The sequence below is a fragment of the Crinia signifera genome, chromosome 4 (assembly GCF_055691185.1).
Source record: "Crinia signifera chromosome 4, ASM5569118v1, whole genome shotgun sequence".
NCBI lineage: Eukaryota > Metazoa > Chordata > Amphibia > Anura > Myobatrachidae > Crinia > Crinia signifera.
In genome coordinates this window covers 132,817,921-132,845,149 of record NC_139220.1, presented here as the reverse complement: position 1 = coordinate 132,845,149, position 27,229 = coordinate 132,817,921, and the positions used below count along the sequence as shown (strand labels likewise).

General features: G+C 45.9%; 1 protein-coding gene across 2 annotated transcripts in view; it reads right to left on the bottom strand.

Annotated features, from left to right (window-relative positions):
* Positions 1-3,484: 3,484 nt before the first annotated feature.
* The window catches only part of CPM (carboxypeptidase M), a 64,943-nt gene continuing 41,198 nt past the window's right edge, over positions 3,485-27,229 (bottom strand). Inside the window, exons 3-8 of one of the 2 annotated variants that reach the window (XM_083182519.1) lie at positions 22,952-23,124; positions 22,358-22,542; positions 18,647-18,790; positions 9,847-9,999; positions 6,480-6,628; positions 3,485-6,224 (exon numbers count right to left, since the gene is read on the bottom strand). In XM_083182519.1, coding sequence (XP_083038645.1) covers positions 5,997-6,224; positions 6,480-6,628; positions 9,847-9,999; positions 18,647-18,790; positions 22,358-22,542; positions 22,952-23,124 — 1,032 coding nt within the window. In that variant the 3' untranslated portion in view covers positions 3,485-5,996. The remainder of the gene's footprint in view (positions 6,225-6,479; positions 6,629-9,846; positions 10,000-18,646; positions 18,791-22,357; positions 22,543-22,951; positions 23,125-27,229) is intronic. The other variant, XM_083182520.1, reaches the window with a different exon arrangement.

Sequence of the window (27,229 nt, the reverse complement as noted above, 5' to 3'; positions counted from 1 at the left end):
TTTGTGATTGTATGCCTTACCTTAAGGCATACAATCAGATGCGATGCGATGCGATTCGATGCGATTTTGCATAGGATTCAATGTTAAGAAGGTCCTGTTCATTTCCCCACTATCCAAGTGGGAATAGAGTTGATTTTATATAGCGTGGCGAGCGCAGCGAGCCCCGCGAGGGGACGCATATTTCTTAAAAAGTATTCTGTGTCCGCTCGCCACGCTTCGGGCTCGGTGGCTTGCTACGCTCGCCACAGGTTTATATCCAACTCCATGCCCACTTGGATAGTGGGGAAAGCAAAAGGACCCCTTTTTCCCATTGAATTCTATGTTAAAATGGACTCAGACCATTTTAACATTGAATCCTATGGAAAAATCTTGACCATCGCATCGCATACGATTTGGTCGCATGCTATGCGATGCGATCCGATCCGATTTCTAAATCGGACGCCCAGATACTACATAAGTACCGAATTTTTTTTTCAGATATGAATTATACAACATTTTTAAATGTCTTAATTATAATTAATATATTAATATATTTTAGCCACATTATTATGAAAACAATTATAAACACGATTGTGTTACATTTTAAATGTTTAAATTACATAATGACAAATGTCTACAGTATATGCTAATATACACAGGTAATTTATATTATTTTTTCATTTTAAAATAGACTTCTGGACCTGTAATTTGTTGATGATCAGGGCAGGGGGATTCCTATCATACTATATAACAAGTATTACAAGACTAATATATATACATAGGATAGGACTAATCAACCAATAGTGAATACAGTGGTCTGTGCGGATATCTCCAAACCCAGATTATATATAACATGTAACGGGTGATTGGGATTGGTGATTTTTAACTAATTGTAAATAAGAAAACAATAATGACATTGATTGAATTTGGTATTTAATGTCAATAATAATAATAGTGGCATCAGGGCCGGTGTAATTATTCTTAGCACCCTAGGCAAAACTTTATCGTACTGCCCCCACCCCCCATACTGACACCATTAACCACTTTCCAACCCCTTTAGGCATACTTGCCTAACATTCTGGAATTGTAGGCAAGCTCCCACAAAAAATCGTGTCGTCCTCCCAGCCCCCCCGGGGAGGTGGGCAAGTCCCCTGCTTTCCCTGGAGGCCCCATGCACGGTCTTCTTTGCGACCCACAACAGAGTACAAGGAGGAGGGGGCAACAAAGTAGGGAAGTGTGCCTCAAGGGAAAGTATGGAGATGAAATCTTAGAAGTTCCACAGCCGACACCTGCATTAAGTACAACAAGGATCCTCATAGACATCCTTGATTTTTTGTTAGGTGCCCCCCAGTTCCCAGCACCCTAGGCAGCTACCTAATGGTAGAGCCGGCCCTGAGTGGCATATCCAACCAGCTGTGAAAAGCCCACCTTCCCTATCAGAGTTACTGTACATGTGTTTATAGACAATTTTTACCATTGGGTGGCACATTAGAGCCCATACAAACTTTTGCCTTGGAGTCTGCAATATATCTATACTCCTGATCCTGCTCATTGTAATGTGGCACAATATGAAGTAGAGGAACTATAGCGTGGCATAATATGAACTGGAAGCACTAATGTGACATAATATGAACCGAGAACACTGCATGCCATAATGTGAATTGGGAGTACTGATTACCACAAATATCCCCTCCTCTAGTGCAGTGCAGAAACACTGCAGAAATGTATTGCGCACCCACTCATGTCCCTTTAACAGATCTCACAAATACTAATCTACCGTAAATCTGTTGCCAATCTATAGATTGGCAACAGATTTACGGTAGATTAGTATTTGCAATGTTGGGTACTCTGATCTGTGATCAAGCAAGGTGGCTTGTGTGGGAGACAGGAAGGGGATGGGGCCAAAGCTCTTGAAAGGTGGCCTCCTGGGAATCTTCCCTGTAAGGTCTATGGCGAATGCTCCCCTGACTATTGTACTGCAACGTCAACTACCTAGTGCAGGGGGGAGGCTTTAAACCCATATAAAAATGCAATACATGTGAAGATGTGTTTAATGAATGTCCTGGCAGTGTATCTGGGGTTAACAGTGGCACTATGTATCACAGCCTCCTGTGAACTAGCCAATAAGAGTCTGAGGAGGCTAATACCCCTTTCAGACTTCACTTTTTACCAGTTAAAATGCCGGTAACGGTAATATGTGCAGTGTGAAAGGTCTGTTTTGAATCTACCAGTTCAAGAATACCAGTAGGTACTTGTTTCCTAGCACGGCGCCCTTGATCTTATGCCATCGTTTTGATCGCATTGCGATCAGACCCGAATTTTTCATTGTACAGGCACCCTGATGGGTGATTACTATGTTAAATGCACCCCCATTGTTAACGCCACCCCCAGTATGAACGCCAACCCAAAGCGTGGCGAGCGGCGGCGGTACGCGTCCTCCAACCTTTTCATACCCCCACTATTCACGTTGGCGTGAAGTTGATTTTATATAGTGAGGCGAGCGCAGCGAGGTGAGCGGACGCGGATTACTTCACATGTATTCCGCGTGCGCTCGGATAGTGGGGGTATGAATCGGTCGGAGGACGCGTACCACCGCCGCTCGCCACGCTTCGGGTTGGCATTGATAGTGGGGGTGGCGTTAACAATGGGGGTGCATTTAACATAGTAATCACCCAAAAGGGTGCCTGTACAATTAAAATTCGCATTGCATGCCATTGTAATGGCATGCGATGCAATATTAAAATTGTACAGTGCGGGTCTTAGGACCCGAAAATCGGGTCCCATCGCATACCTTAATTAGTGGTATGCGATGGCATAAGATGGGTGCCGTGCTAGGAAACAAGTACCAACCGGTAATTCAAATTGCTTAAAAAGCAGCGTCCTACCCATTTTCATGTCCCTGTGTAATGTAATGGGACAAAACGGCATTGAAACAGTAATACCCCTTTCAGACCGCACCTAAACGGGTAATATACCGTTTAAGATACTGTATGTGGTGTGAAAGGGGTTAAGGCTGTCTGACCCATTTTTAAAACGTTTTAAATTACTGGGTCATTCACACATTTTCATGACTAGAATTTTAGTCATGAAAATGTGCGAATTTGTGTTTAAAAAAAGAAAAAATGGCGTGAGGTCCCCCCTCCTGAGCATAACCAGCCCCGGGCTCATTGAGTCGGACCTGGTTCCAAAAATACTGGGGACAAAAAGCGTAGGGGTCCCCCGTATTTCTGAAACCAGCCCCAGACTCTTGCACCGGTTCTGGTTCCAAAAATACGGGGAACAAAAAATCGGGGGGCCCCGTATCGCACTTTTTTACCCGGAATACGCACCTCATTAAATATGCAAATTCGCAGCAAAAAATTTGATTAAAAAAAATGCGATATGGTGCGATTTCTAAATGTTACTAAAAATCGCATCCTATTAAAGGTCACCCTATATTTACTGTATAGGAGAAAAATTACACGTCACGATGAAAAAAAATTCATTTGGCACTCAAAGGGTTAAGTAAAGCAGCCTAGACTATTAAGGTGCTTCAAATTGAGAAAATCATTTTATTTTATCATTTTTACATTCATTTGAAAACTGGAGCCAATAGCGAAGATCTAATGCGAAAATAGGACCTACGAGTACTCGCAAACCAATCTTAAATCCTTGGCAAGAAATAAAACATATTGTTTTGTTTGTCAATGCAATATAGTAAATATTCTGATGATACACAACTTAGGAGCTTGAACTTTATTAAAAATAAGACTTAATCACAAAAGGAGAAATTTTATTTTTAAAAGAAATTGTATATGCATGGCACACTCTCACCAGCACGTCCTTACACTTTTGTTTGTTCCCAATACTTTGTATTAAAGTACCAATAAAAGTTAATTTTTAAATTATACCACACCAGGATAAATCTCTCTTCCATCAGTATGTGGATGAGCACTCACCTGTGGCCGGGAATGGGGGATAGGATTCAATGCTCCCGATTCACCGTTTTTTCGTCGAATCGGGCTGTTTTCACTCCTTGCGGTGAATCTTTTTCACTGAAAATCTGATTCACCCTATTCAATGTTCACTGTTCGCCGAAAGCAAACAGTGAATGCCGGACAGTTCTCCGTTTTATGCTTGCTGCAATTCGCTGGTGTATTTCAATGGGGTTTTCACTGGGATTCGCTGAGAATGTATTCAATACTCAAATGGAGAACTGCTTTCTCCATTGCTTTTCGCCATGATTCTCCATTTTACATCCGTCATCTTTTTTAGGTGAACTGGAATGTGATCTTTTAAAATAAAGGTTTTTTTTTTAACTTTATTTTTGGTGTAAAAAAAAATAATCTGATTTTTTTTTTTCTGTGAAGGGGCATGCTATTTTTATTCATGTGCTTACAGCACATAAATATATTTAAAAATATATCTTTTTTTACACATTCGCCAGCAGGGGGCCGGGAGCCGCACATTAATATTCATATATTCACTGCACTCTGGTCCCAATCATTACATATGCAGGATCGGGACCAGTGAGTGCAGCGGCTCCTCTCCCAGCCCCTGCCAGCTCTAGGGGGGCTCTCCCTGTGTCCCTGCCAGCCCTCCTTCACCCCCACAGTGTCCAGCGCAGGCAGGGAGGCTTCCATCTCCCTGCCTGCAGCCGTCCCCCAGCTCCCCGCAGCATTCGCCGGGGGAGGGGTAAAATTCGACGCCAGGGGCAGAGAGCCCCTGAGGCGTTGAATAGGTCTTCAGCTGCCATAGGTGTTGGAAACTGACCTCTGCACCAGTGTCCTACTCCCAGAGAGTTTCATAGAATGAACCAGAAATCTGGGATAGTTTCATTCCTTTCATTTATGGAAAAAGTCAGCCGAATACAATCAAAGAAGACAATGCAAAAACAACTGTCTGAATACAGAGAATGAAAAACAGAGACATATTTGGAGTTAGAAGATCAATAGTGTTTCCTACAAGTTAAATTGTAAAATAGATTATACTATGGACCCGATTCAGGGAGGCCATAATGCCAATGTTTTCACATATTGGTTGTTTAGTACTGGGCATACCTCTAAATCGCACTGCTCATGTGCCAGGAGGTTTTGTGACTGCAGCTATGGAGAGCATTTTATTTCACACAATCTGAGACCATTTGTGGGAGGAAACCGGTTTGGCTAAAGAAAGGCGTGCATGTCACACTCGCTTCAGGGGCATGTTGCAGCTTATGATTGCAATCCTGTGTGCTGTCAAAATGGCCCTGGGTCTTAGTTCGGAGGCCCATTCAATGTGGATTCAATGCTGCGTACGTGTGTACAAGTGGCAGATCCGGGACATTGATTGTGGGCGTATACAGCACAAACACCAGTGTCTGCAATATTTGCACAGCTTCTGCATATAGAAATGCAGCTGCAATGATATTTGCGACTGTCTCTGATTATGGAACTTAATTATGGTTGGGGGTCAAAGGGGAGGATTTGTGTTAAATAGATCATCTTAGGATAGTGTCACTGGAATGAAGCAAAATAGAAGTGCGTAGAGTTGTTAAATCACTGCCATGTGAACTGTGATCAAGTGACTGGTGTATAGCAACTTCACAATACCTGATTAAAAGAAAATTATGGGCTGGTAAGATTAACAAAACAAAACACTTTTTGCTCTTAATGAAATGTTACAGTGTAAGCAAACATTACCACTAACTGGCAGCATGATGTTACTCATAGCACAATCATTTATGCATCATTGTATTTACCACTCACGTGAACTTTATATTCTACAGTAGTTAACTCCTTTTTACCCTACAGAGCCTGAAAGCAGTTTATGTAATCACATACTGTACATATTTGGTTGATATTGACCTTCAGAGCAGCACCTTATTAACAGACAAGTTTTGACAAATGATATGCAGAATAAAGACACCAAAAAGTTTGTATTGGTAGCACTTGATTGAAGATTTTTATGGCACATTTTCTGGTTCCATTTGTAATTGGATCAAGCCCAGCACCGGTCTGTCTTTGCATACTGTAGGTTTCTTTTGTAGAATGTGTACGCTATTGGGCATTAGACAACAACACTAGCGCAGTCCTCAGCATGCATGCCAGGAAACATGTTTGTAGCATGCTGCTACTACTGCTGGTTCCGCCAGGAGTACAAGTTGTTGTCACAGGCACTGTACTGCTCGTCTCTTTGGTGAAATGGAAATTATAAGTCATTGCAGAAAAATTTGCACTCTGCGGTATGGAAATTGTCTTTAAAATTGAGGTGTCCAACATTGTAACCTAAAAAGATAAAAAAGTAAAATAAACCAAATTTCAGTATAATTATTTTAAGGCTGTCACAGAATGGCAGAATTGTTGCCACACTTGATATATGGCTCTGCATAAAATGTGAGATTGTAGAAGATTTGTCAGAAACAAAATGAACAAATAAGGTGATAGAAAAGCTAATCTGGTGTCAGTCAATGTACTTGCTCATAGGACGAACTGAATATCACCAGTATCACCATTTCAGACCTGGAACCTTCATATACTTACATTAAGGGTATATGATCCTGGAAGCAGCAAAAGGTAATACTCCCCATTTTTATCAGATCTGTATGGACAAATACGTTGCCTTCCTTGGACATCCACTATAGCATTTTCAATAGGGTTTCCATTGACATCTAATACCCGTCCCTTTATTCCTGCAAATTAATTAGGAGAGATAAATGATAAACCTACCTAAACACACTGCATACAAAAAAGTTTATGTTGCTTCAATTTTATAAGGTTTAGTATATCCATTAATCCAAGAAATTATGAATATAATTTACTAAATCCGAAAAATATTAAAACAAGGACACATGTGATCTATACCTAATGGGTAAATAACTAAGGTTCATCCCTTATTTCAATTTTGCAGGCATTTTAAGGCCCCCTGGAGAGAATTGAAGTTGGGCAATTCATATCTGACGTACGAGGCTTGCGTTAATACAATAATACCTCCTAACATTTAGGAATAAGGCGTCAGGGCTTGTATGCACTTTGTAAAAATGTGTGTGGCCTCATTGGCACAAGGACACATCCACATTCATGTCATGCTGGGGGCTGGCCTAGCTCTTCCAAAACAGCTAGGCAGCCTCCAGCATCTGCCAACACAGTATCATGAACAGCCACCCTCCCCTCCACCCTATACCATACCATACCATAACCATACAATACACTGCACCACCAGACCATACATTACACTGCACATCCAGGCCATACAGTGCACACATTACCTTGCACCTGCACCTCCAGACCATACATTATACCCATTACACTGCACAACTAGGCCAAACAGTACACCCATTACACTGCACATCCAGACCATACTGTTCACATCCAGGCCATACAGTACACCCATTACACTGCATCACCAGACCATACATTACACTGCACAACCAGGCTATACAGTACACCCATTACACTGCATCACCAGATCAAACATTACACCCATTACACTGCACAACCAGGCCATACAGTACACTCATTACACTGCACATCCAGGCCATACAGTACACCCATTACACTGCACAACCAGGTCATACAGTACACGCATTACACTGCACATCCAGGCCATACAGTAAACCCATTACACTGCATCACCAGACCATACATTACACTGCACAACCAGGCTATACAGTACACCCATTACACTGCATCACCAGATCAAACATTACACCCATTACACTGCACAACCAGGCCATACAGTACACCCATTACACTGCATCACCAGATCAAACATTACACCCATTACACTGCACAACCAGGCCATACAGTACACCCATTACACTGCACATCCAGGCCATACAGTACACCCATTACACTGCACAACCAGGTCATACAGTACACGCATTACACTGCACATCCAGGCCATACAGTAAACCCATTACACTGCATCACCAGACCATACATTACACTGCACAACCAGGCTATACAGTACACCCATTACACTGCATCACCAGATCAAACATTACACTGCACATCCAGGCCATACAGTACACCCATTACACTGCACAACCAGGCCATACAGTACACGCATTACACTGCACATCCAGGCCATACAGTAAACCCATATGCTGTGTACACACTTGTACAATCTGCATGAGATCCAGATGCGATTACATTTTAGACTATCTGCATACAATTTAGACTATCTGCATACAATTTAGACTATATAGTAAAGATCTGCACTATATAGACAGGGCAGCCAAGACTTTCTGGCTGAGATATGGGAGCGCGCATCTTGAACACATCTGGATCGCTTGGGATCAAACCCATACAATCTGCATGAGATCCAGATGAGATTTTGACTATATAGTCAAAATCTCATCTGGATCTCATGCAGATTGTACAAGTGTGTACACAGCATTACACTGCACATCCAGGCCATACAGTACAACCATTACACCGCACCACCAGGCCATACATTCCACTGCACCTCCAGGCCATACCTTACACCCATTCCATTGCACCTCCAGACCATACATTAAACCCATTACACTGCACATCCATTAGATGTGTGTTATTTTATTGTTTTATAAATATTGTGACAATCAGCAATAATCAGAAAACATTAAAAAGGTAATTGAATAATAATAAAAGCGAGTCATTAGAATATATATGAAGAACATATAGTTGAGAATCTGGTGGGCTATGTAAGAGTTTTCGGTACTCTTTACCTAGAACGGCGCCCGCGATCAGAATCGCGGGCGTCGGGGGTAAAAAATCGCGGGCATCGCGGGTAAATCGCGGGTACATCAAAATCGTGTACCCGCGATGACCGCGATTTTCCCATAGGGAACAATGTTAAAAAGCCTAATTCACCGCGATTTTAATGTAAAATGCCTCAATACCCGCGATTTTCCCATAGGAATCAATGTTAAATGGGCTACAGAGCCCAAATAGACCCAATTAACCCTTAAATGTCACCCCAATTTTTTTACGCCACCCCACGATCCACGCCAACCCGAAGCGTGGCGAGCGCAGCGAGCCCGCGAGGGGCGGCGGTACGCGTCCTCCGACCTTTTCATGCCCTACTATCCACGTCGGCGTGGAGTTGAGAATAGAATAGTGTGGCGAGCGCAGCGAGCCACCGAGCCCGAAGCGTGGCGAGCGCAGCGAGCCCCGCGAGGGGACGCGGATACCTTCACAGGTAAACGCGTCCCTTCGCGGGCTTCACAGGTGTCGGCGTCGCCACGGACACCTGTGAAGTCCGCGAGGGGACGCGTATAACTGTGAAGGTATCCGCGTCCCCTCGCGGGGCTCGCAGCGCTCGCCACGCTTCGGGCTCGCCACACTATTCTATTCTCAACTCCACGCCGACGTGGATAGTAGGGCATGAAAAGGTCGGAGGACGCGTACCGCCGCCCCTCGCGGGCTCGCTGCGCTCGCCACGCTTCGGGTTGGCGTGGATCGTGGGGTGGCGTCAAAAAATTGGGGTGACATTTAAGGGTTAATTGAGCCTATTTGGGCTCTGTAGCCCATTTAACATTGATTCCTATGGTAAAATCGCGGGCATTGAGGCATTGAATGCAAAATCGCGGTCAATCTGGCTTTTTAACATTGTTCCCTATGGGAAAATCGCGGTGATCGCGGGCATCGCGTCGCGGCCGTTTATGTACTGCCCGCGATCCCGCGATCACCCCGATGGGCGCCGTTCTAGGTAAAGAGTACCGAGTTTTCTATATCACAGGAATAATAAATTTCAAACCATCACGATATTATGAGTGGATTAGACATAATTACAGAAATGACTATGAATGTGTTGAGCCCTGTAGACTTTCATTATAGATTCAGCACCTGTTTTTAGTAGATATTTCCACAGCTGTACACACCACAATGCAATTAACTGGATAAGGACAATCAGATGTGCACATACCCATGTGTACTTGCTTCATGTACTCCATCATAGATACTTGGTTATCAGTCCAAAATTGCTGAAGTGTAGAAGCATCTGGATATTTACAGCATGACACCTCCAGAGTAATCTCCAAGCACTGGCTGAAGATGTAGTTGTAGTCTTGCATGCCACCTGGAATCACAAAACACATTGGTTATATTTACTAAGACAGATAACATGTAACACCATCATGCCAAACTCTAATTACACCAATGATTAGTTGAGTGGAATAAAATTAACATGTGCTGCCTTACTTCTGCAGGACACACCCATGCAAACTATAGTCTATTAGAATTAATCATTTGAAAAATCAACATATAGTACCTTAATAGTGTCATAGTTTAAATATTGGCTAATTAAATATACAGTGTGTATGTTAATTATAATTTAAATTAACCTAAGGAATACTTTCAAGCTGGCTACCTGTGCTGCAATATCATAAACAATACAGTAAGTGATTCACATGTTAGGAAGCGCTTCAAAAAGATTACTGCTTCCAATTTATTTATTATTTATTTATTATCATTTATTTATTAACAGTTTCTTATATAGCGAATACGACGACTTCAGAGTTAATACATTCGGGAGAACTGCGGGGCCGCTTCACCACAAAAAAGTGGTGAAGCAAAACTAGATTGATAATGAAGGTTAGGGACTTGATAATAAATCTACCCCTCAGAGACACGGCTCAATACAGATGGCGACAGGTCAGGGGAGGATAGGTAGAGCTAAGTATCATCCGCATAGGGATAATACTGAAATCCAAATGAGCTGATTAGTTTGCCAAGAGATGATGTATAGATTGAGAAAAGCAGAGGACCTAAAACTGAACCCTGAGGTACTCCAACTGAAAGAGGTAGCAAAGAGGAGGTAAAATCAGAGAAACAAACACTAAAGGAGCAGTTAGATAGGTAGGATGAGAGCCAAGAGAGGGCTGTGTCTTTAAAACCTAGGGATTGTAGTGTTGGTCTGAGAAGTGTGTGGTCAACAGTGTCAAAAGCAGCAGAGAGATCTAGAAGAATTAGTAGTGAATAGTGGCCTTTAGACTTAGCAGTGACCAGATCATTCACAACTTTATTCAGTGCTGTCTCTGTGGAGTGTTGGGCACGAAAGCCTGACGGAAGCGGGTCCAGTAAGTTGTGCAAGTTAAGAAAGTGTGTGAGGCGAGTGAAGGCAAGTCTTTCAAGTAGTTTGGAGGTGCGTGGAAGTTGAGAGATAGCTTGGGTCAGAATTCAGTTTTTTCAGAATCAGAGTAATAACTGCGTGTTTGAACAATGAAGGAAAGACACCAGTAGAGAAAGAGAGGTTACAGATTTTAGTTAAGATTGGGATGAGCACAGGAGACAGATATTTTCTTATTTGTGAGGGTACAGGGTCAAGAGGAGAGGTAGTAGAGTGGGAGGAAGAGAAAAGTGCACATACTTCATCTTCATTCGTGGGACCAAATGAAGTAAATGCATCAGAGGGCTCAGGTATGGAATTGAGCAGATCACCCACTGAGTTGGAGCATACCAATTAATCTCTGATCTTCTCAATCTTATCCCTGAAGTAGGAAGCAAGATCCTGTGCATGGATAGTGGCTGGTGGCTTGGGTGATGAGAAGGGATTTAAATGTATTAAAAAGTAATTTTGGGTTAGAAGCTTGAGCATAAATTAGAGTTTGGAAATATGTTTGTTGAGCAGTTTCCAGGGCATAACTATAGGACTAGTAGATAGTCTTATATGTAAAGAAATCCATTGGACTGTGAGATTTACGCCATTTACGCTCAACTTTGCGTGAGGGATTTTGTAGGTGTCTTGTTAATTTAGAGTGCCACGGTTGGTGTCTAGGCCTACAGGGAGTGTGGTGGGTAACTAGAGCCACTTCATCCAGGGCTGTTTTGAGAGGTAGGTTTAGGTGTGATACCGCATCTCAGGAGTAGTGAATGCAAAAATAGGAGCAAGCTGTTGTTGCAGAGAGGAGGAGAGTACTTGAAAATTAATATCATTACTATTTCTGTGGGTTTGAGGTAGTCCCCGCGCCCCCCCCTCCCATGATTTGCGGGACCCCCGCGACCCCCCCTCCCACGATTTGCAGACCAACGCCCCCTCCCACGATTTGCGACCCCTCCTCCCGCAATTTGCGCCCCCCCTCCCGCAATTCTAGCCCTCCCCCCACGATTTGCGGGACCCCCGCGACCCCCCCTCCTGCGATTCACGGGACCCCCGCGACCCACCCCTTCCGTGATATGTGTACCACTGCCCTTCCTGCGATTCACGCCACCACCCCTCCTGCGATTTGCGACCCCCCCTCCCGCAAGTCTAGCGCCCCCCCCGCGCGATTTGCGGACCTCCGCCCCCTCCCGCGATTCACGGAACCCCCCGTAGCACTCCCCTCCCGTGATTTGCGGACCCCCTAGGCACCTCCTGCACCCCCCCTCCCCTGATTCGCGGACCCCCCCTCCCGCGATTCACACACCTCCTCCAGCGCCCCCTCCCGCAATTTGCAGACCCCCTCCCGCAATCTGCAGACCCCCCTCCCGCGATTCGCGGCACCCCCAACACCCCCCTCACAATTCATGCCCCCTCCCGCGATTCACGGACCCTCGCGCCACCCCCCACCTGTGCCCCCCCTTCCTTGATTCACGACACCCCACGCTCCCCTCCCGCGATTTACGGTCCTCCACAACCCCCACTCACTGACCCCGACAACCCCCCTCCCGCAATTTGCTGACCCCCCTTCCCGCGATTCAAAAGCCCCCCCCCCCGCACCCCCTCCCATGATTTGCGGACCCCCTCCCGCTAATCGCGGATCCCCGCACACACCCCCTCCTGCAATTTGCAGACCCCCCTGACCCCCTTCCGGCAATTCCAACCCCCAGCGGACCCCCGCTCCCGCATTTCACGTACCCCCGTGACAATGGGGGATCCTGTACCGCCACAAGCAGTTGCCGCCCCTAAGTGGGAAATCCGTCCCTGGCTGCCGCGCTGCAGGTTCCCCCACTGCCAGAAGTGACCCCACGGTCCTCTGCACCAGCGCCACAACTTTTATCAATGTCTTGCCCACATACCACTATTATTTGGCCCAGATTTCACCCGAAATTGGCCAAATTGCGTAGGGTATGACATCTGATCTGATCCGATGCGCGGTCCCGTGCGCATCGGATCAGATCCAGATGTCGGACGGTCTGCACATAAGATTAATCATGTGCAGCCGTCTGGGGGAGCAGGCTGGCAGTGGGGACCTGTCCGGGGAGCGGCAGGAGCAGGAAGTGGTCAGGGGAGCGGCACGAGATGTACCTGCAGGCTGGCAGTGGGGACCTGTCCGGGGAGCGGCACGAGATGTACCTGCAGGCAGGGAGTGGGGACCGCGGCGCAGTGCAGACTCAGAGCAGAGAGACCGGGGGGCGCGGCGGGAGAGTAGAAAGAAATCCTGTTCAAAAGACTGGCGAACGCTGATTGGCTGGGAACTCAGCCAATCAGCGGCCCGCCAGTCTTTTGAATAGAATGGTTTATATTCTCCCGCTGCTCTGCGTTCCCCACGGCGAGTGGGAGAATAGAAACCATCCTATTCAAAAGACTGGGCGGCCGCTGATTGGCTGAGTTCCCAGCAAATCAGCGCCCGCCAGTCTTTTGAACAGGATTTATTTCTACTCTCCCGCCACGCCTCCGGTCTCTCTGCTCTGAGTCTGCACTGCGCCGCGGTCCCCGCTCCCTGCCTGCAGGTACATCTCGTGCCGCTCCCCGGACAGGTCCCCACTGCCAGCCTGCGGGTACATCTCGTGCCGCTCCCCGGACAGGTCCCCACTACCAGCCTACCGGTACATCTCGTGCCGCTCCCCTGACCACTCCCTTCTCCTGCCGCTCCCCGGACAGGTACCCACTGCCAGCCTGCTCCTGATGCTCCCCACTCCCTGCCGCTCCCGCCTCCCCTCGGACCGGTCCTCGCTCCCATGGACCGCTAGTTCCCCAGCAGCTCCCCGGATTTTTACATGTGATAAATCGCATCTGATTTATCATATGTAAAAAATGGCACATCAAGTGCCAAATCTTATCAAGCTCCCCCGGGGAGCTGCCAGGGAAGCTCAGGGGAAATCGGGGCTGACTTGTCCTAAGGACAAGTTTCCCTAGTGTATGGGGGCCTTAAGTAAGTAACAAGACATTGGTTCCTCCAGCACGCTGAATAGTAATAGTAACCAATCTTGAACACTACATGATAATAGTATTCAGAGATATTGGTTACATATACCTACGCAGGTATATGTAACCAATATCTCTGAATACTATTATCATGTAGTGTTCAAGATTGGTTACTATTACTATTCATTGTGCTGGAGGAACCAATGTCTTGTTACTGGTCAATTGAAATAGGTCATAAGCATACATTATATATATTGGGACCCTGGAGCTATTGGGACCCTGGAGCTATTGGGGCCCTGGATTGGAGAAGGGAGGTTGTATCTATCTATCTATCTATCTATATATTATACTTGTCTGCTCACATGGATACAACCTCCCTTCTTCACTCCAGGGCCCCTAAAACTAGACCCCGTACCCACCACACTGGCATACCTCCACCTTCATCACATCAAATATGCCAAAGCAAAGCTAAGATGCCATTATCCATCGTACAGCAATAATGTCTGTGTGACTACTGAAAAAGTGTCACACACAGTGTCCGGAGCTGGCTGGCGGCTATGCGGCTCCGACAGAGCAGGGTTGAGTGTGGCTGGGAGCAGGAGGTGTCTACCTCCCGGGGCACACACTGACTCCCACGACGCTTCTCCTGCCAGGTCCCCGCCGCGTCTCCTGCCAGGTCCCCGCCGCACGTGTCCGGCTGTCTGGTTGTCAGAAAAGTAGGACAGCTTCCGGAAATTGGTCAGAATATTTGCATATCTTCCCTGCAGCAGGGAAGATGAGCCGACGCCGCAGAAGACACACGGGGACGCGCATTGGAAGGTAAGTATAAAAAATACTGAACGATGTGCACACAAAAATCGAACGATTAATCGTCCAAACGAGCAAAAACAATGAAATCGGACGATTAATCGTTCTAGTGTGTGGGCACCTTTACAGTGGGCTCTGGTATGCCCCATAGAATGTTGTGCCAATATTGACATAAGTCTGCTCATCATTTATTATATTTTGCGGTACTTGTTTCCTAGCAGGGCGCCCACTAAGCTATTTGCTTAGTGGGCTATTCTGCGTAGTGAAATCGCACGGCGCATCGCATGGCTTTTTGTGCCTTGCGATGTGTGCGATGCGATCTCTGTAGTTAATTTAAATAATTTATTCACTGCACCCTGAGTGAAATCGCATCGCACATCGTGTGAGATAAGATGAGATGTGATAGGAGATGTGAGATGTGAGATGAGATGTGAGATGCAATCTCAGTAGTTCATATGGTAAAACACCTAAAACAGCACCACTCTCCATGTCACCCCAAAGCATGGCGAGAGCAGCGATCCCAGCGGGGGGCTTCGGAACGCGTCCTCCGACTTTTCATACCCCCACTATCCACGTCGTCGTGGAGTTGATTTTATATAGTGTGGTGATCGCAGCGAGCCACCGAGCCCGAAGCGTGGCGAGCGTAGGCGGATTACTTTACATGTATTCCGCGTCCCCTCGCTGCGCTCGCCACACTATACAAAATCAACTCCACGCCAGCGTGGATAGTGGGGGTATGAAAAGGTCGGAGGATGCATTCCGCTGCGCTCGCCACGCTTCGGGTGACGTGGAGAGTGGTGGTGTTTTAGGTATTTTACCATATGAACTACAGAGATCGCATATCTTACATCTCACGCCACAAAAAAGGGCCATGCAATGCGATTTCACTCAGGGTGCAGTGAATAAATTAACTACTGAGCGTACGTAGGAAATCTGGGTGCCCTGCTAGGAAACAAGTACCTATTTTGCTATTTAACAGTCTTCAGTTTATCATTTGGTTTGTGATACTTTATACAGAGTTCCAGAACAAAAAGGTGTGAATTGGCATTGCCATTGCCAAATGCTGGCAACAGCACCCTAACAGCACATCTACCTTATGCCCGCCTGTACCAGGGCCGAAACTAGGGTTTCCGGCGCCCAGGGCAAGGCAGTCATTTGGTGCCCCCCCCCCCCTTCCCCCCACTGGGGGGACAGGACCAAATGACCGCCTTGCCCCTGGCGCCGGAGACCCCCCCCCCCAAAGGAAAGGATGGAGCCAAGAGGAGGGGGCTACGGGATGCTCACTTGCTGTCTCCCTGCTGCTGCTGACAAACAAAGTTGGAAATAAAGCAGCAGCAGCACGTTAGGCAGGGTGGGTGCTAGTGCGGACAGGGAGTGTGCTGCTGGGCATTGGTAGAGAAATATCTCCCACTATAGCGTCCATCCCAGTGGGCTGCGCTGCCCACACATTCATACATAGTTTACATACACATAGATGCAGACAGGTTATTTAAATGTGCTCTGCTCCTGTTCAAAACTCCTGTGATGGAGGGCAAGAAAGTTGTGAATTCCCCCATACATACTGTACATACATACCTGTCTGCAGCCAACGGGGTACCGGGGACTGGTGTAGCCGCTGTAGCGGCAGCTTGACTCCGTCCGTCTCCTACTAGCGCGGCAGCGAGAAGAGCTGATGACCACTTCCCGCTGCCGCGCTAGTAGGAGACGGACGGAGTCAAAGTAAGCTGCCGATATAGCAGCTACACCAGTCCCCGGTACCCCGCTGGCTGTCCCCATACCTGACAGCACCTACCCCCCCTCCAGCCCGGTGTGCGTGACCCCCCAGCCCCCCTAGTTACGGCCCTGCCTGTACAAATCTAGAATTTGCACCAAAGAAGTTAATCACTTGCAGAACTTCTTCCATAGTTACGGCTTGCCTCTAAATCATACTTGCCTACTTTTGAAAACTAGTTTCAGGGAGATTATAGTTGGTAGTAGAATTTTGGACAGCGCCCGATTGAGGGGGCATCTCATGCTCCACCCAAAGGGCGAGTCTAGTTCCATATATGGAGACATTGTGAAAAGAGAGTGTGAACATGGAACCTGTAGATACTGCTACATCTCAGAGGAATCTTTTAAAATTACTTCTATCAAAATGTAGATGAGCCCCAAAGCAGTTAGAAAGAGCTAGTATACTTGGTAAAGTGCTGGCAAATGCTGCTGATGATTCAATGTAAATTGATCTATCTCTCATTCCTTTTTTTCCCCAAACAGTGTAATGTGGGCTAGGTGAAATGAGGGAGATTGCTAGACCTACTGGTAGCTCGCGGCAGCCATTCGGGTGGCTCGACCACTGCCGCCCGCCCATCTCTCCCTCCCTCGATCCCCGGCACTAGTTCAGAGGGGAGGAGAGAGCATCGCGCATCTCTCCATTCCCCTCAGTGTATATCCCTGTGACTGGGCTGCCATCAGCCAATCAGAGCTCGCTGGCCAGCAGCCAATCAGGAGCCGGCCCGCGAGCTTTGATTTGCTGACAGCTCAGACCCAGTCACAGGGAGAAGGGGAGACGCAGCGGCTAGACGATGTGTGTGACACAGCATCAGGGCGGACGGGGAGCTGGGTGACGAGCCGGCGTCTGTGAAGAGACACATATCTACGTGCCGGGTGCTCCGGCGGTGACTGACGGGAGGACAGCGGCAGATCAAAGGAGGAGGCCGCAGCAGGAGAGAGTGACGGGCCGGAGCCTGCATAGGTAAGTTCTGAGGTAACATCCCCTGGTCATCCCATCCACCCATTCGCCCCTTACCCACCAACGCTTACCCAATCACCGACTCCAAGCACTTAAAGGTGCCTCACCCAGCAGGGCTCATAGAGACACTGTGTATGACGCTATTGTGGGCATATCTGACACTATTGTGGGCATATCTGGCACTGTGGGGGCATTGCTCGAACTGTGGGGCATACCTGTTTCTGGCACTGTGAGGGCATACCCGGCACTTTGGGGCATACGTGTTCCTGATACTGTGGGGGCATTGCGGACACTGTGGAGGCATTGCGGGCACTGTGGGGGCATACCAGTTTCTGGCACTGTGGGGGCATACCCAGCACCATGAGGTCATACCTGGCACCGTGGGGGTATTCCTGTTTCTGGCTCTGTGAGGGGCATACCTGGCACCGTGGGAGCATATATGTATCTGGCACTATTGGGGACATGTGTGTATCACACCCCCATTTTCATTGGACGCACGATGTGGTGTGGCTACACCCATTTTTTGGTGCACGTCTACGCCGCACACACACAGCATAATGTGTCAGGGGCATTACAGTGTGTGGCATAATGTGCAAAGGGCATTATTTGGTTATTAGGCAGATTTTTTAATTTTTTTTACATTTTAGTAGCTCTTTGTGTGGTTTATTTTGCCGCAAGTAGCTCACACCCCAAAAAAGGTTGGAGACCACTGTGCTAGACTAATGAGGGAGAGAGGGAGATTGCTGCTATTTCAGGGAGTCTCCTGCAGAATGCAGGAGGGTAGGCAACTATGCTCTAAATGTTACAATAGCTTGTCTTCTATGAGTACCTTGCTTCTTTCCCTTACTATATAGATTACATTAGTCCTCTATATCTCATGTCTATGTTTGCTATGTCTTGGTATTAAAATGTCACCACAGTTTCTGAAAAGCATTAATTATGCAGGAACATTAAAAATAATAGTCCATAATAACTACGACACCTTCTTGTGCCCTCATGATCTTTGCAGCAACTTAGAAGCTTTACACTCAAAAATCATATTAATTATGTGTAATGTTAACATTATACATTTAACTGTTAAAATACATTCATGTCATCAGGGATGAAGAGGATGAAATATCTCACCTAGCACTCGATACCACGAAGCTCCGTTGGTGATGCCATTTTGAAAACCGCTTGAACCTTGACAAGATGCGCCATTGTACATGTTGGCATTGTTTTTAGAGTACAACAAAGCTATATATTGCAACACATCCTCGTCTGGAGGCGCTGTATGAGAAAGATGGTAATCTTAGACAAATTGCTATAAAACATGTTATCTATGACACTTGAAGTTGCATGCTGTAGCAAGCTCTTGTAACTGATGCTATTAACCGCTTCAGTGGGTTTTTTTTTTAGGGAGTGCTCCCCACCGGGGGAGTTTTTATGGGGAACGCTGCCTAAATAAAAAAACTGTAACCCCAGGTCCAGGCAGCGCCACTGAACAGTCCATCAGCCACTGCCCGGCCCTGCCCCAGGCAACCCGGCACACCACACACAGCAGGGGGGAAGGAGGCAGGGCCCGAGCAGCAAAAGCCGTGCAGCCGCTGAAGCTGACCCAAGAGTTTTCCAGGTTTGCCAGTCTGCGCACTGGAGCAAAACCTGAAAAATTCTTGGGAGTGCCACTGAAGGGGTTAAATGTTAGTTCATCATGGTTTTGTTTGCATGCAGCTATGGAATTTTTTTTCTCACAGTATTAAGTAACACAGGGACAAAGAGATATAGGGAAACCATTTACTATGGGATTGCATATATAAGGCCTGCCTGTCCTTATGTTTCCCCCCTATATCGCCATTGATTGTAAGCTTGCAGCAGGGCCCTCCTACCTCCAAGTCTGTCTGTTGTTACCCAGTTTGTCTTATCACTGTCTACTATTGTAAAGCACAACGGAATCTGCTGCGCTATATAAGAAACTGTAAATAAATAAATAAATAAGGCGATCTGGGTGGGATAGACCGCTCAGGATCACATTACAATATGTGATGCTAACTGGCAAATTTATGTAGGGGCAGAGGCAGGAACAGGAGCCCCCGAAAGGACACGGTCATTGCAAACTGCTCAGCCAGGTGACGGGGAGGTCTGCGCAAAAGCAGTCAGCACTGACATCACTGACCGCAGTGCAGTAAGTAGCCTATAGACTGCAATGGGGCTGCCGCCATCTTAGAATTGCGGTAGTCAATGCAATGTTGCCTATTGGCCCAGGAGAGAGTAAATTAGCATGTTCTCAAGCTTCCTTTATAATTTACTGCTTTCCTGTAGCACACAGAGAGAAATTATATTAAAGATAAAGCCAATGTGGAAGATAAGATAAGATAGAACATAAAGTGGGAATTTACTAAAGGAAATTTGTAAAAAAAATAGGTGTATTTGTATCCAGAAATACATTTATTTTTGACATTTACTATCCCGAAAATACGGCAATTCGTATTCGTATTGATGTGCTATAAATACGAATAGCCATATTTTCGGGATAGTAAACGTGAAAAATAAGTGCATTTCTGGATACAAATAAACCTCTTTTTTACAAATTTCCTTTAGTAAATTTCCCCCAAAAAGTCAGCATAGAATCTGGTGACTGATACAGAGAAGCTGGGTGAGATTTAATAGGATGAGAGATTCAGAAAGTGAGAGATTTTGTGAGAAATCTCCAGTTTTTTTAAAGCGGCAATCATTTACACTGCAAAAATCAAACTGGTTCTGCAGTGTAAATGATTGCCGCTTCAAAAAAACTGGAGAATTCTCACAAAATCTCTCACTTTCTGAACCTCTCATCCTATTAAATCTCACCCGCTGTGTACACACGGTGCCAGTCTGGCTATCGATTTTGACTATCTCCTCTGTAGAATGTATTTGGCCAAGGGCCAAATATCAAGATAGCCTAAATCTAAAGTACATCTAAATGGCACTTAGCCAAAATCGAATAGTACAAATTGGATAGTCAAAAATCGTCCATGAGCCAGAATTGAACTGTGTGTACATAGCTTTAGAACATAACTGTATTCTAAAATAAAGATAAATAAACAGTAAAAAACACAGCATTTCCAAAACACCCCAACAAAAAAAAAGCCATAAAAAAACCCTCACAATTTCCCACAGAAAAACAAAGGGCCTGATTCAGACCCGCTTGCTAGGCAGCGCATATATGCTGCATAACGAGCGGGTAAGCACCACCCTGACAAGAATTCATCTTCTTGCATGCAGCCGAAGTGAAAATAGTTGCCGAGCATTTCACTCCCCTACGGAAATAAATGTCAGTCTGAGCTGACTTATTTCCACTGCAGATCGGAGAACGTGATGTCAGTGCCCACCCACTCTTCTCTGATCTGCAGAGAAAATAAAATGTGATGTCAGCCGCCCGTCCCCAGCAGGCATCGACCCACCTGCCTTCCAAGGGTAATGCCCAGCGTTCTACGGGGATGCCCATAAAACATTGGGTGTTGCCCTGACGCCCCCCTAACCGTGCGAACACCTTAGCAAGTGTGACACTCACCAAAGGCATTTGCACAGGGGGTCTGCAGATGCGCAAATATGCACATACCCCCCACCATCAGAGACGGGGCCAAAATTGGCCCCTTCTAAACAAGCCTGAATCAGGCTGTAATTGGGATTTGTCAGACAAATCCTCCCCCCTATTGTTTTACTGCTAATGGTAACTTAAGACACATTAAAAATGAACTTCAAAATAGCCATGTACAGTATGTTTCCTAAACTCCCTGCCAGATATTTACAACAAAGATTTTAAGGCCTTTTACTTCCTAACATAAAAAGTATCACCTAACAAGCATTCTGGATCAAGTCCAATATACAATTTAAGATTTATACACACTAAATGATATATTCTATCCTCAATCCAAACATCTTTCACTTTTAGCACCAGTCAGCTTGAACATTAGCTAAATCTGGGAGGGTGTGGATCGTATTGTCGACCCGACTTAGGTCAACAGTCATTAGGTCAACAGGCAACTAGGGCGACAGGCAACTAGGGCGACATGTGTGAAGGTCGACAGGTGTCTAGGTCGACATGGGTTTAGGTCGACAAGCCGCGAGGACGACAAGGGTTTTTTTCACTGTTTTTTGACCCGAAAGTCAACCGCAGCCCCTTGCATCGCTCGGACCACAATGTCTGCAGACAGATGTTCTTGCAACCCGCCCGGTCCACCCTCCCACAGATATCCTGTACAGAGACAAAGGGGGTTACTCAGACCTGATCGCTGTTGTGCAAATTTGCAGGGCGGGCGATTATTTAACAAGTGCACATGCATATGGCTCATATCGCACATGCAAGGCCAATCAAGCGACATAATCCAGTGTCTATTCTGATCGCCAGCTGTTCACAAGTTGATTGACAGGAAGCCGCCATTTGTGGGTGTCACCCGTTCATTATCTGGGAGTATCAGGAAAAAACGCAGGAGTTCCCAAGTGTTTTCAGGGAGGGCGACGTGTGAGGTCAGCTCCGCCCCTCGATCATCCTGTTGCTATTGCACAGGTAGAGTAGGTTCTGGGTTACACACTCAATGGAAAACTATTCAATCACCACCGCCATTCATAGACTTGCACAGTGTGAGATTTTACTCTGGCCGGCGGTGAATATCCAAACGCAGGGCTCTGCTATATCAATCCGAATAACCCCCTATAAGTTAACTAACTGAAACATTTTCCAGGGCATCTAACATTAGGAAGATTTAGTAATTTATAAATGGACAGGTAGCCTATAGAGAATGTGACCACAATGCAGGGACTGCTCAATATTCTTACTAGAGTAAGCACATTACTGAGAATGAATGTATAGGAACTTACTGGTATAAGAGTTATCATAGGGGTAGCTGGCAACCAGGGCTCCTCCATGAAAATTTGCAGATAGTACAAAGTTCTCAGTCTTAATCCAGTCAATCACTGCCTGTGTTTCTGGCTGGGTCTTCACAATGTTATCCTCAAAAGCATCAGGGAAATTTCGATTCAGGTCAAAACCATTTTCATTCATCCTAAAAAATATGAAGTTAGAGTTAAAAATTTTTTTTTTTTTTTTTTTTAGGAGAAATGTCTGTGTGGGTTTTGACCACATATTCTCCTCCATCATCCTTCTCCTCTCACAGTCTGGACATATCCCCTCATTATCATCGGTTCCGCAAACTTCTGCCCCACTCGCATCCCCATCACCCTGTTCCGTCCATCACAGTCACAGCTTATTCAGTGAGCGGATCCATAGTATTGTAGCTGCTGTTCACATGTCTCTATGCCCACCCCATCCTTTCCTGTAGCCTTTCACTGGTAAACGAAGGGGCACGACCACTGAGAAGTATTCCATTCTCCCAGTGGCCCAATTCATCCTGCAAGCGAATCAAGTAACTTTATGAAGTCATACGTACATGCTGATGAAAACTTTCTACTTACCTGCCAGTTATAGAGGAACAGTCCAGCAGGATTGAATTTTCAAAGCCATCTGGGTTCATAGAAGGCATTATATGTATTCGGGTTTTTGCAATTAGTTGCGTAATAACTGGGTCATTCTGATAACTGGTTAGCAGGTACTCTATCAGGTGGAGCATTAATTCCCTTCCAACTGCCTGGTTTAAACAAAACAGAAAAATCTATGTAATAAAGAAATATAACAAAGGGGGTGTAAATAGCGCAGTATCCATGGGCGAATTGGCCCGCCGGGACACCGGGCCATTTCTCGGTAAGCCGGGCTCAAACTCACTAAAACTGGGCTGCCTCCCCCTGGGCTGCCTGGGCACTTTGCCCAAAACCAAAATTGCCACGGGAGGGCTGCTGCGCATGTGCAACAGAGCACAGCACCTCCCATGGGCCTTCTGCTGCTGGGAACACGCGGAGGTAGGCAGATGTGGGTCCAACTTCCTGCACCTTGTGGAGCTTTGAGGTCGGAATGGCAGCTGGTGAACCGGCGGTGGTGGTGACGGAGCAGGCTGCAGAGACCTTACTGCTCGAGTTCCCCCTCCGCTCGGCATCTGGATCCAGTAGGTGAGCCCCCCCCTCCCCGCATTACATACACCGCGCCCCCCCGCATTACATACATGTGTTGAAGACAGACTACAACTTGGATGGACCGGTTTTGCGGCACGCAGCCCGAACATCGCACCGATACCTGCAAGTGACATCATCAAGCCGTGTCTCCCTCTACACGCAGCAAAGGCGGAGCTGCGGACAGCCTGATGCACTCAGCTGAAAATTATTACTGGCACATAAAAGTAGGCCAAGACAGAGTGAGAGTTAGTTTTTCATCAAGGACATCCAACAACCATTCCGAAAGGAGTCACATAAAATCATATACACTAAAATTAGCCTTTTGTTTTTACAGGTGTCACATAGCAAACAAAAGTGTTTCTCTCCCACAATCCAAAATTATACTGTTAGGTTAACTGGCTCTAGATAAAAGATCACCCTAAAAAGAATAAAACGCCTATTGCAAAATTGCGACTGCATTTGCAGATCCAAACACACAGGGCCTGATTAACCCTTTCAGTGGTACTCCCGGAAAATTCTCGGGAGTGACACTGGCTGCGCTCTCCCTTGCCGGGCAGTGCTGCTTAGCTGAGCGCTGACATCAGCGACACACTCAGCTTCTCCCTCCCCCTGATGTGTGCGGCATGACCTTGTAATGTCACGCAGCATATAGCCGGGCGGCGGCTATTACACTGTTCAGCGCCGCCGTCCGGACCCGGAGACACAGTGGTGGTTTTTTTTTTAGGGAGCGCTCCCAGAAAAAAACTCGCCCAGTGGGGAGTGCTCCCTAAAAATAAATAAAAAAAAAACACCACTCAAGGGGTTAAAAGGTCCCGGGTTCCCTAGTCTAATGCACATGTAGCTCCCCTTGTAATGCTGCTAAACACATGTGAATGAGCGCTCAGGGACTCTCCATTCATTCTGACCATGTGCATGTAACAGAGGTTATACAACTGTCATGTATGATCTAGTGCTTGTGGCGTATAATTGAAACTTTGGCTTAACCCTATCCCCCCTCCCCGTACAGTACATCGGGACAGGTGATAGCTAAAAAGCATAGAATAAATTAAGCCTTAATTTTATTCCTAGGCTGTTACCTGCAAAGCGCCCCCAGCCCTACTGCTCTAGGCTGCAGCCTAATCAGCCGATTAGTTAATTAGGCCCTACATTCACAAATTCTGGAACATCAAAGACTACTTCCCATCTGAGAAAGTCCACTAATCTGCAACAGAGATGGGTTGAAAGGGACATCAGAGACCCACCTTAAAAAAATAAAATAAAAAAAACAGCTTGGCACGCCTGCATTTTAACAAACACAAAGAAAAAAGTAGAAAAGAAGACTTTGCTGGGACACTGTTCATATATCAAAAGTATTATTTTTATTTATTTATTTATTAACAGTTTCTTATATAGCGCAGCATATTCCGTTGCGCTTTACAATAGCAGACAGTGATACAACAAAACAGGGTATTTACAGACAGTCAAAATGTAGGAGCGCCCTGCTCGCAAGCTTACAATCTATAGGGAAATAGGCATTGATACATAAGGATAGATACTGTATTCTTTATTGCATCGATTCCACCAGAGTATAAGACATATTTTAAATAAGAGAATGAGGGGGGGGGGGGGGGGAACCACTCCCACAAAATGCCATTTTCCACCCAGAAATGCTGGCTTCCTGCTTTGGGAATGTAGCACATGTGCAGTCACCCAATAATTGCTTAAATTGCCTTTTCTCTAATTATTGATCAATGCTGAATTAAAGGCCCCCTTACACTTGTCCAACTTATTGTTCAGCAAACTGGACCTGATTGACTCAAGATTTATCCTATGTGCAGGAGGATCAATCTACTGCAATCTCTTGGTTATACCCAATGGCACGGGACTGTGCTTTGGGTCCTACACATCAGGCACATAAGTTTTTGTCAGACAGGCACATCAGATTTTGACAGATAAATTGACTCAATCCACCTGAATTGGGTCAAATCTCATAAAATCTCACAAGTCTAAAGGGGCCCTTAAGTCCACATATCTCAAGTCACACAAGTAACCATAGGCTGGCTAAACAAGGTATAAATTTCCATCCCCCCGAATGATTATCTGACCAACTAAACAATCAAGTGTGTCTCCTTATGTACACTACCCACATTTAAAAAAAAGTACACACACTTATTTTTTGCCCTGATATAGTGGTAAAAATGGATTGAGAATAACAACACTTTACAATAATGTAACAATGTTCTTTTTTATGACAAAAAGGTCCTGGAAACAAACAAAAAAAAAGTCTCCTTTTTTTGCTTTTGCAAATTTCTTTGTACAAAACAGACACCCTGAAACATCAACTGCCCATAAGACTGGCAATGGGTATCACAGCTGCTACCACTGAGAAAAGTAAGGGTCGTTCCAGTATGAAAAGAAGGTTTGGAAATGATTTTCTTTCCATCAATGTGATCTCATTAATGTCAAAGTGGTCAGGCGTACAGTGAGACACTATTTAGCCATACTGTACTGTGCTTGTGAGGAGCTGCTGCCTGTTACCTGCCTTACAGTACAGAAGCCTGTGTTTATGTCTATTGTTGGCCACAATATTGTTTAATTTTTAATAAATTTGAATATATTATTCAGCACAGCGCTGTTCCATATTTCTACTTTCTTCAATGCAGGAAAATAAAATGCAGCACTGGATGGTGAGCCAATCAGAGCTCGTGTACCGGAAGCCACTCTGATTAGCTAACGGTACACAAGCTATGATTGGCTCAAAAGCCGGTGAAGCATTTTAATTGGCCGCCTTGGTCCTGCATTGAAGAAGCAGGCATCACAGTGGAGGTCGGGGGGGGGGGGTTTGTGGTGGGCAAAATAAGCTGCCTGGGCCTGGGACAGCTGTACCCACAGCACCCCCCTGTCGGCGGCCCTGTCAGGGATGGTAACCAGAGGCGTAACTAGATATCAGTAGGCCCCATAGCAAAAGTTTGTAAGGGCCCCCCATTTACCAACTGATAGAGATAAAGGGTATGTAAAACATTAATTAGACAGTAAAGATGGCCCCCCTCAGCTCTGGGCCCCACAGCAGCTGCACCACTTGCACCTATGGTAGTTACGCCCTTGATGGTAACTCAAAGAGGCAACCATTTCGGGATATGTCTCCACTTGTAACTGCATCTGTATGTAGCTTCAAAGGTAATAGCTTTTTAGTTCAGACAGTCATTTCAAGTAACAATAGGGTTACTCAGAAGTGTGATAATTGAAGTGTGGCTGATGGTGTGTTTTTGTATGCAAGCAACGAATTTGAGACCCCGCCATCGGGCATCTCAATAGCTGTGACATTTATACATGCGTGCAAGCTCACAGTCACTATGGGATTTCCATCTACCTCTGATCCAGGACAAGAGACATCTCCTTCCTTTGCTTTGTAATGTCAGCCGAACAGGCAGCTTGCATCCTATTACAATTGTCTGAAAGACTTTTCTTTTAGTCTGCTCACCCTTTTGCACATAAAGCCTAGCCCTAGATAACATAAAACACCCACCCTCGCAAATTACTATAAAGCCTGCTGAGACACTATTCCACTCACTATACTGTACATAACCAGTTAATCAGGTATTCTACATGGAAGTGAGAATAGAGAAAGGCAAGAAGCATCATACTTCAGCAACCATGGTCTAATGACGCACTTACTGAAGACTGGTCTGATGTGGCTTGTGGGAGATG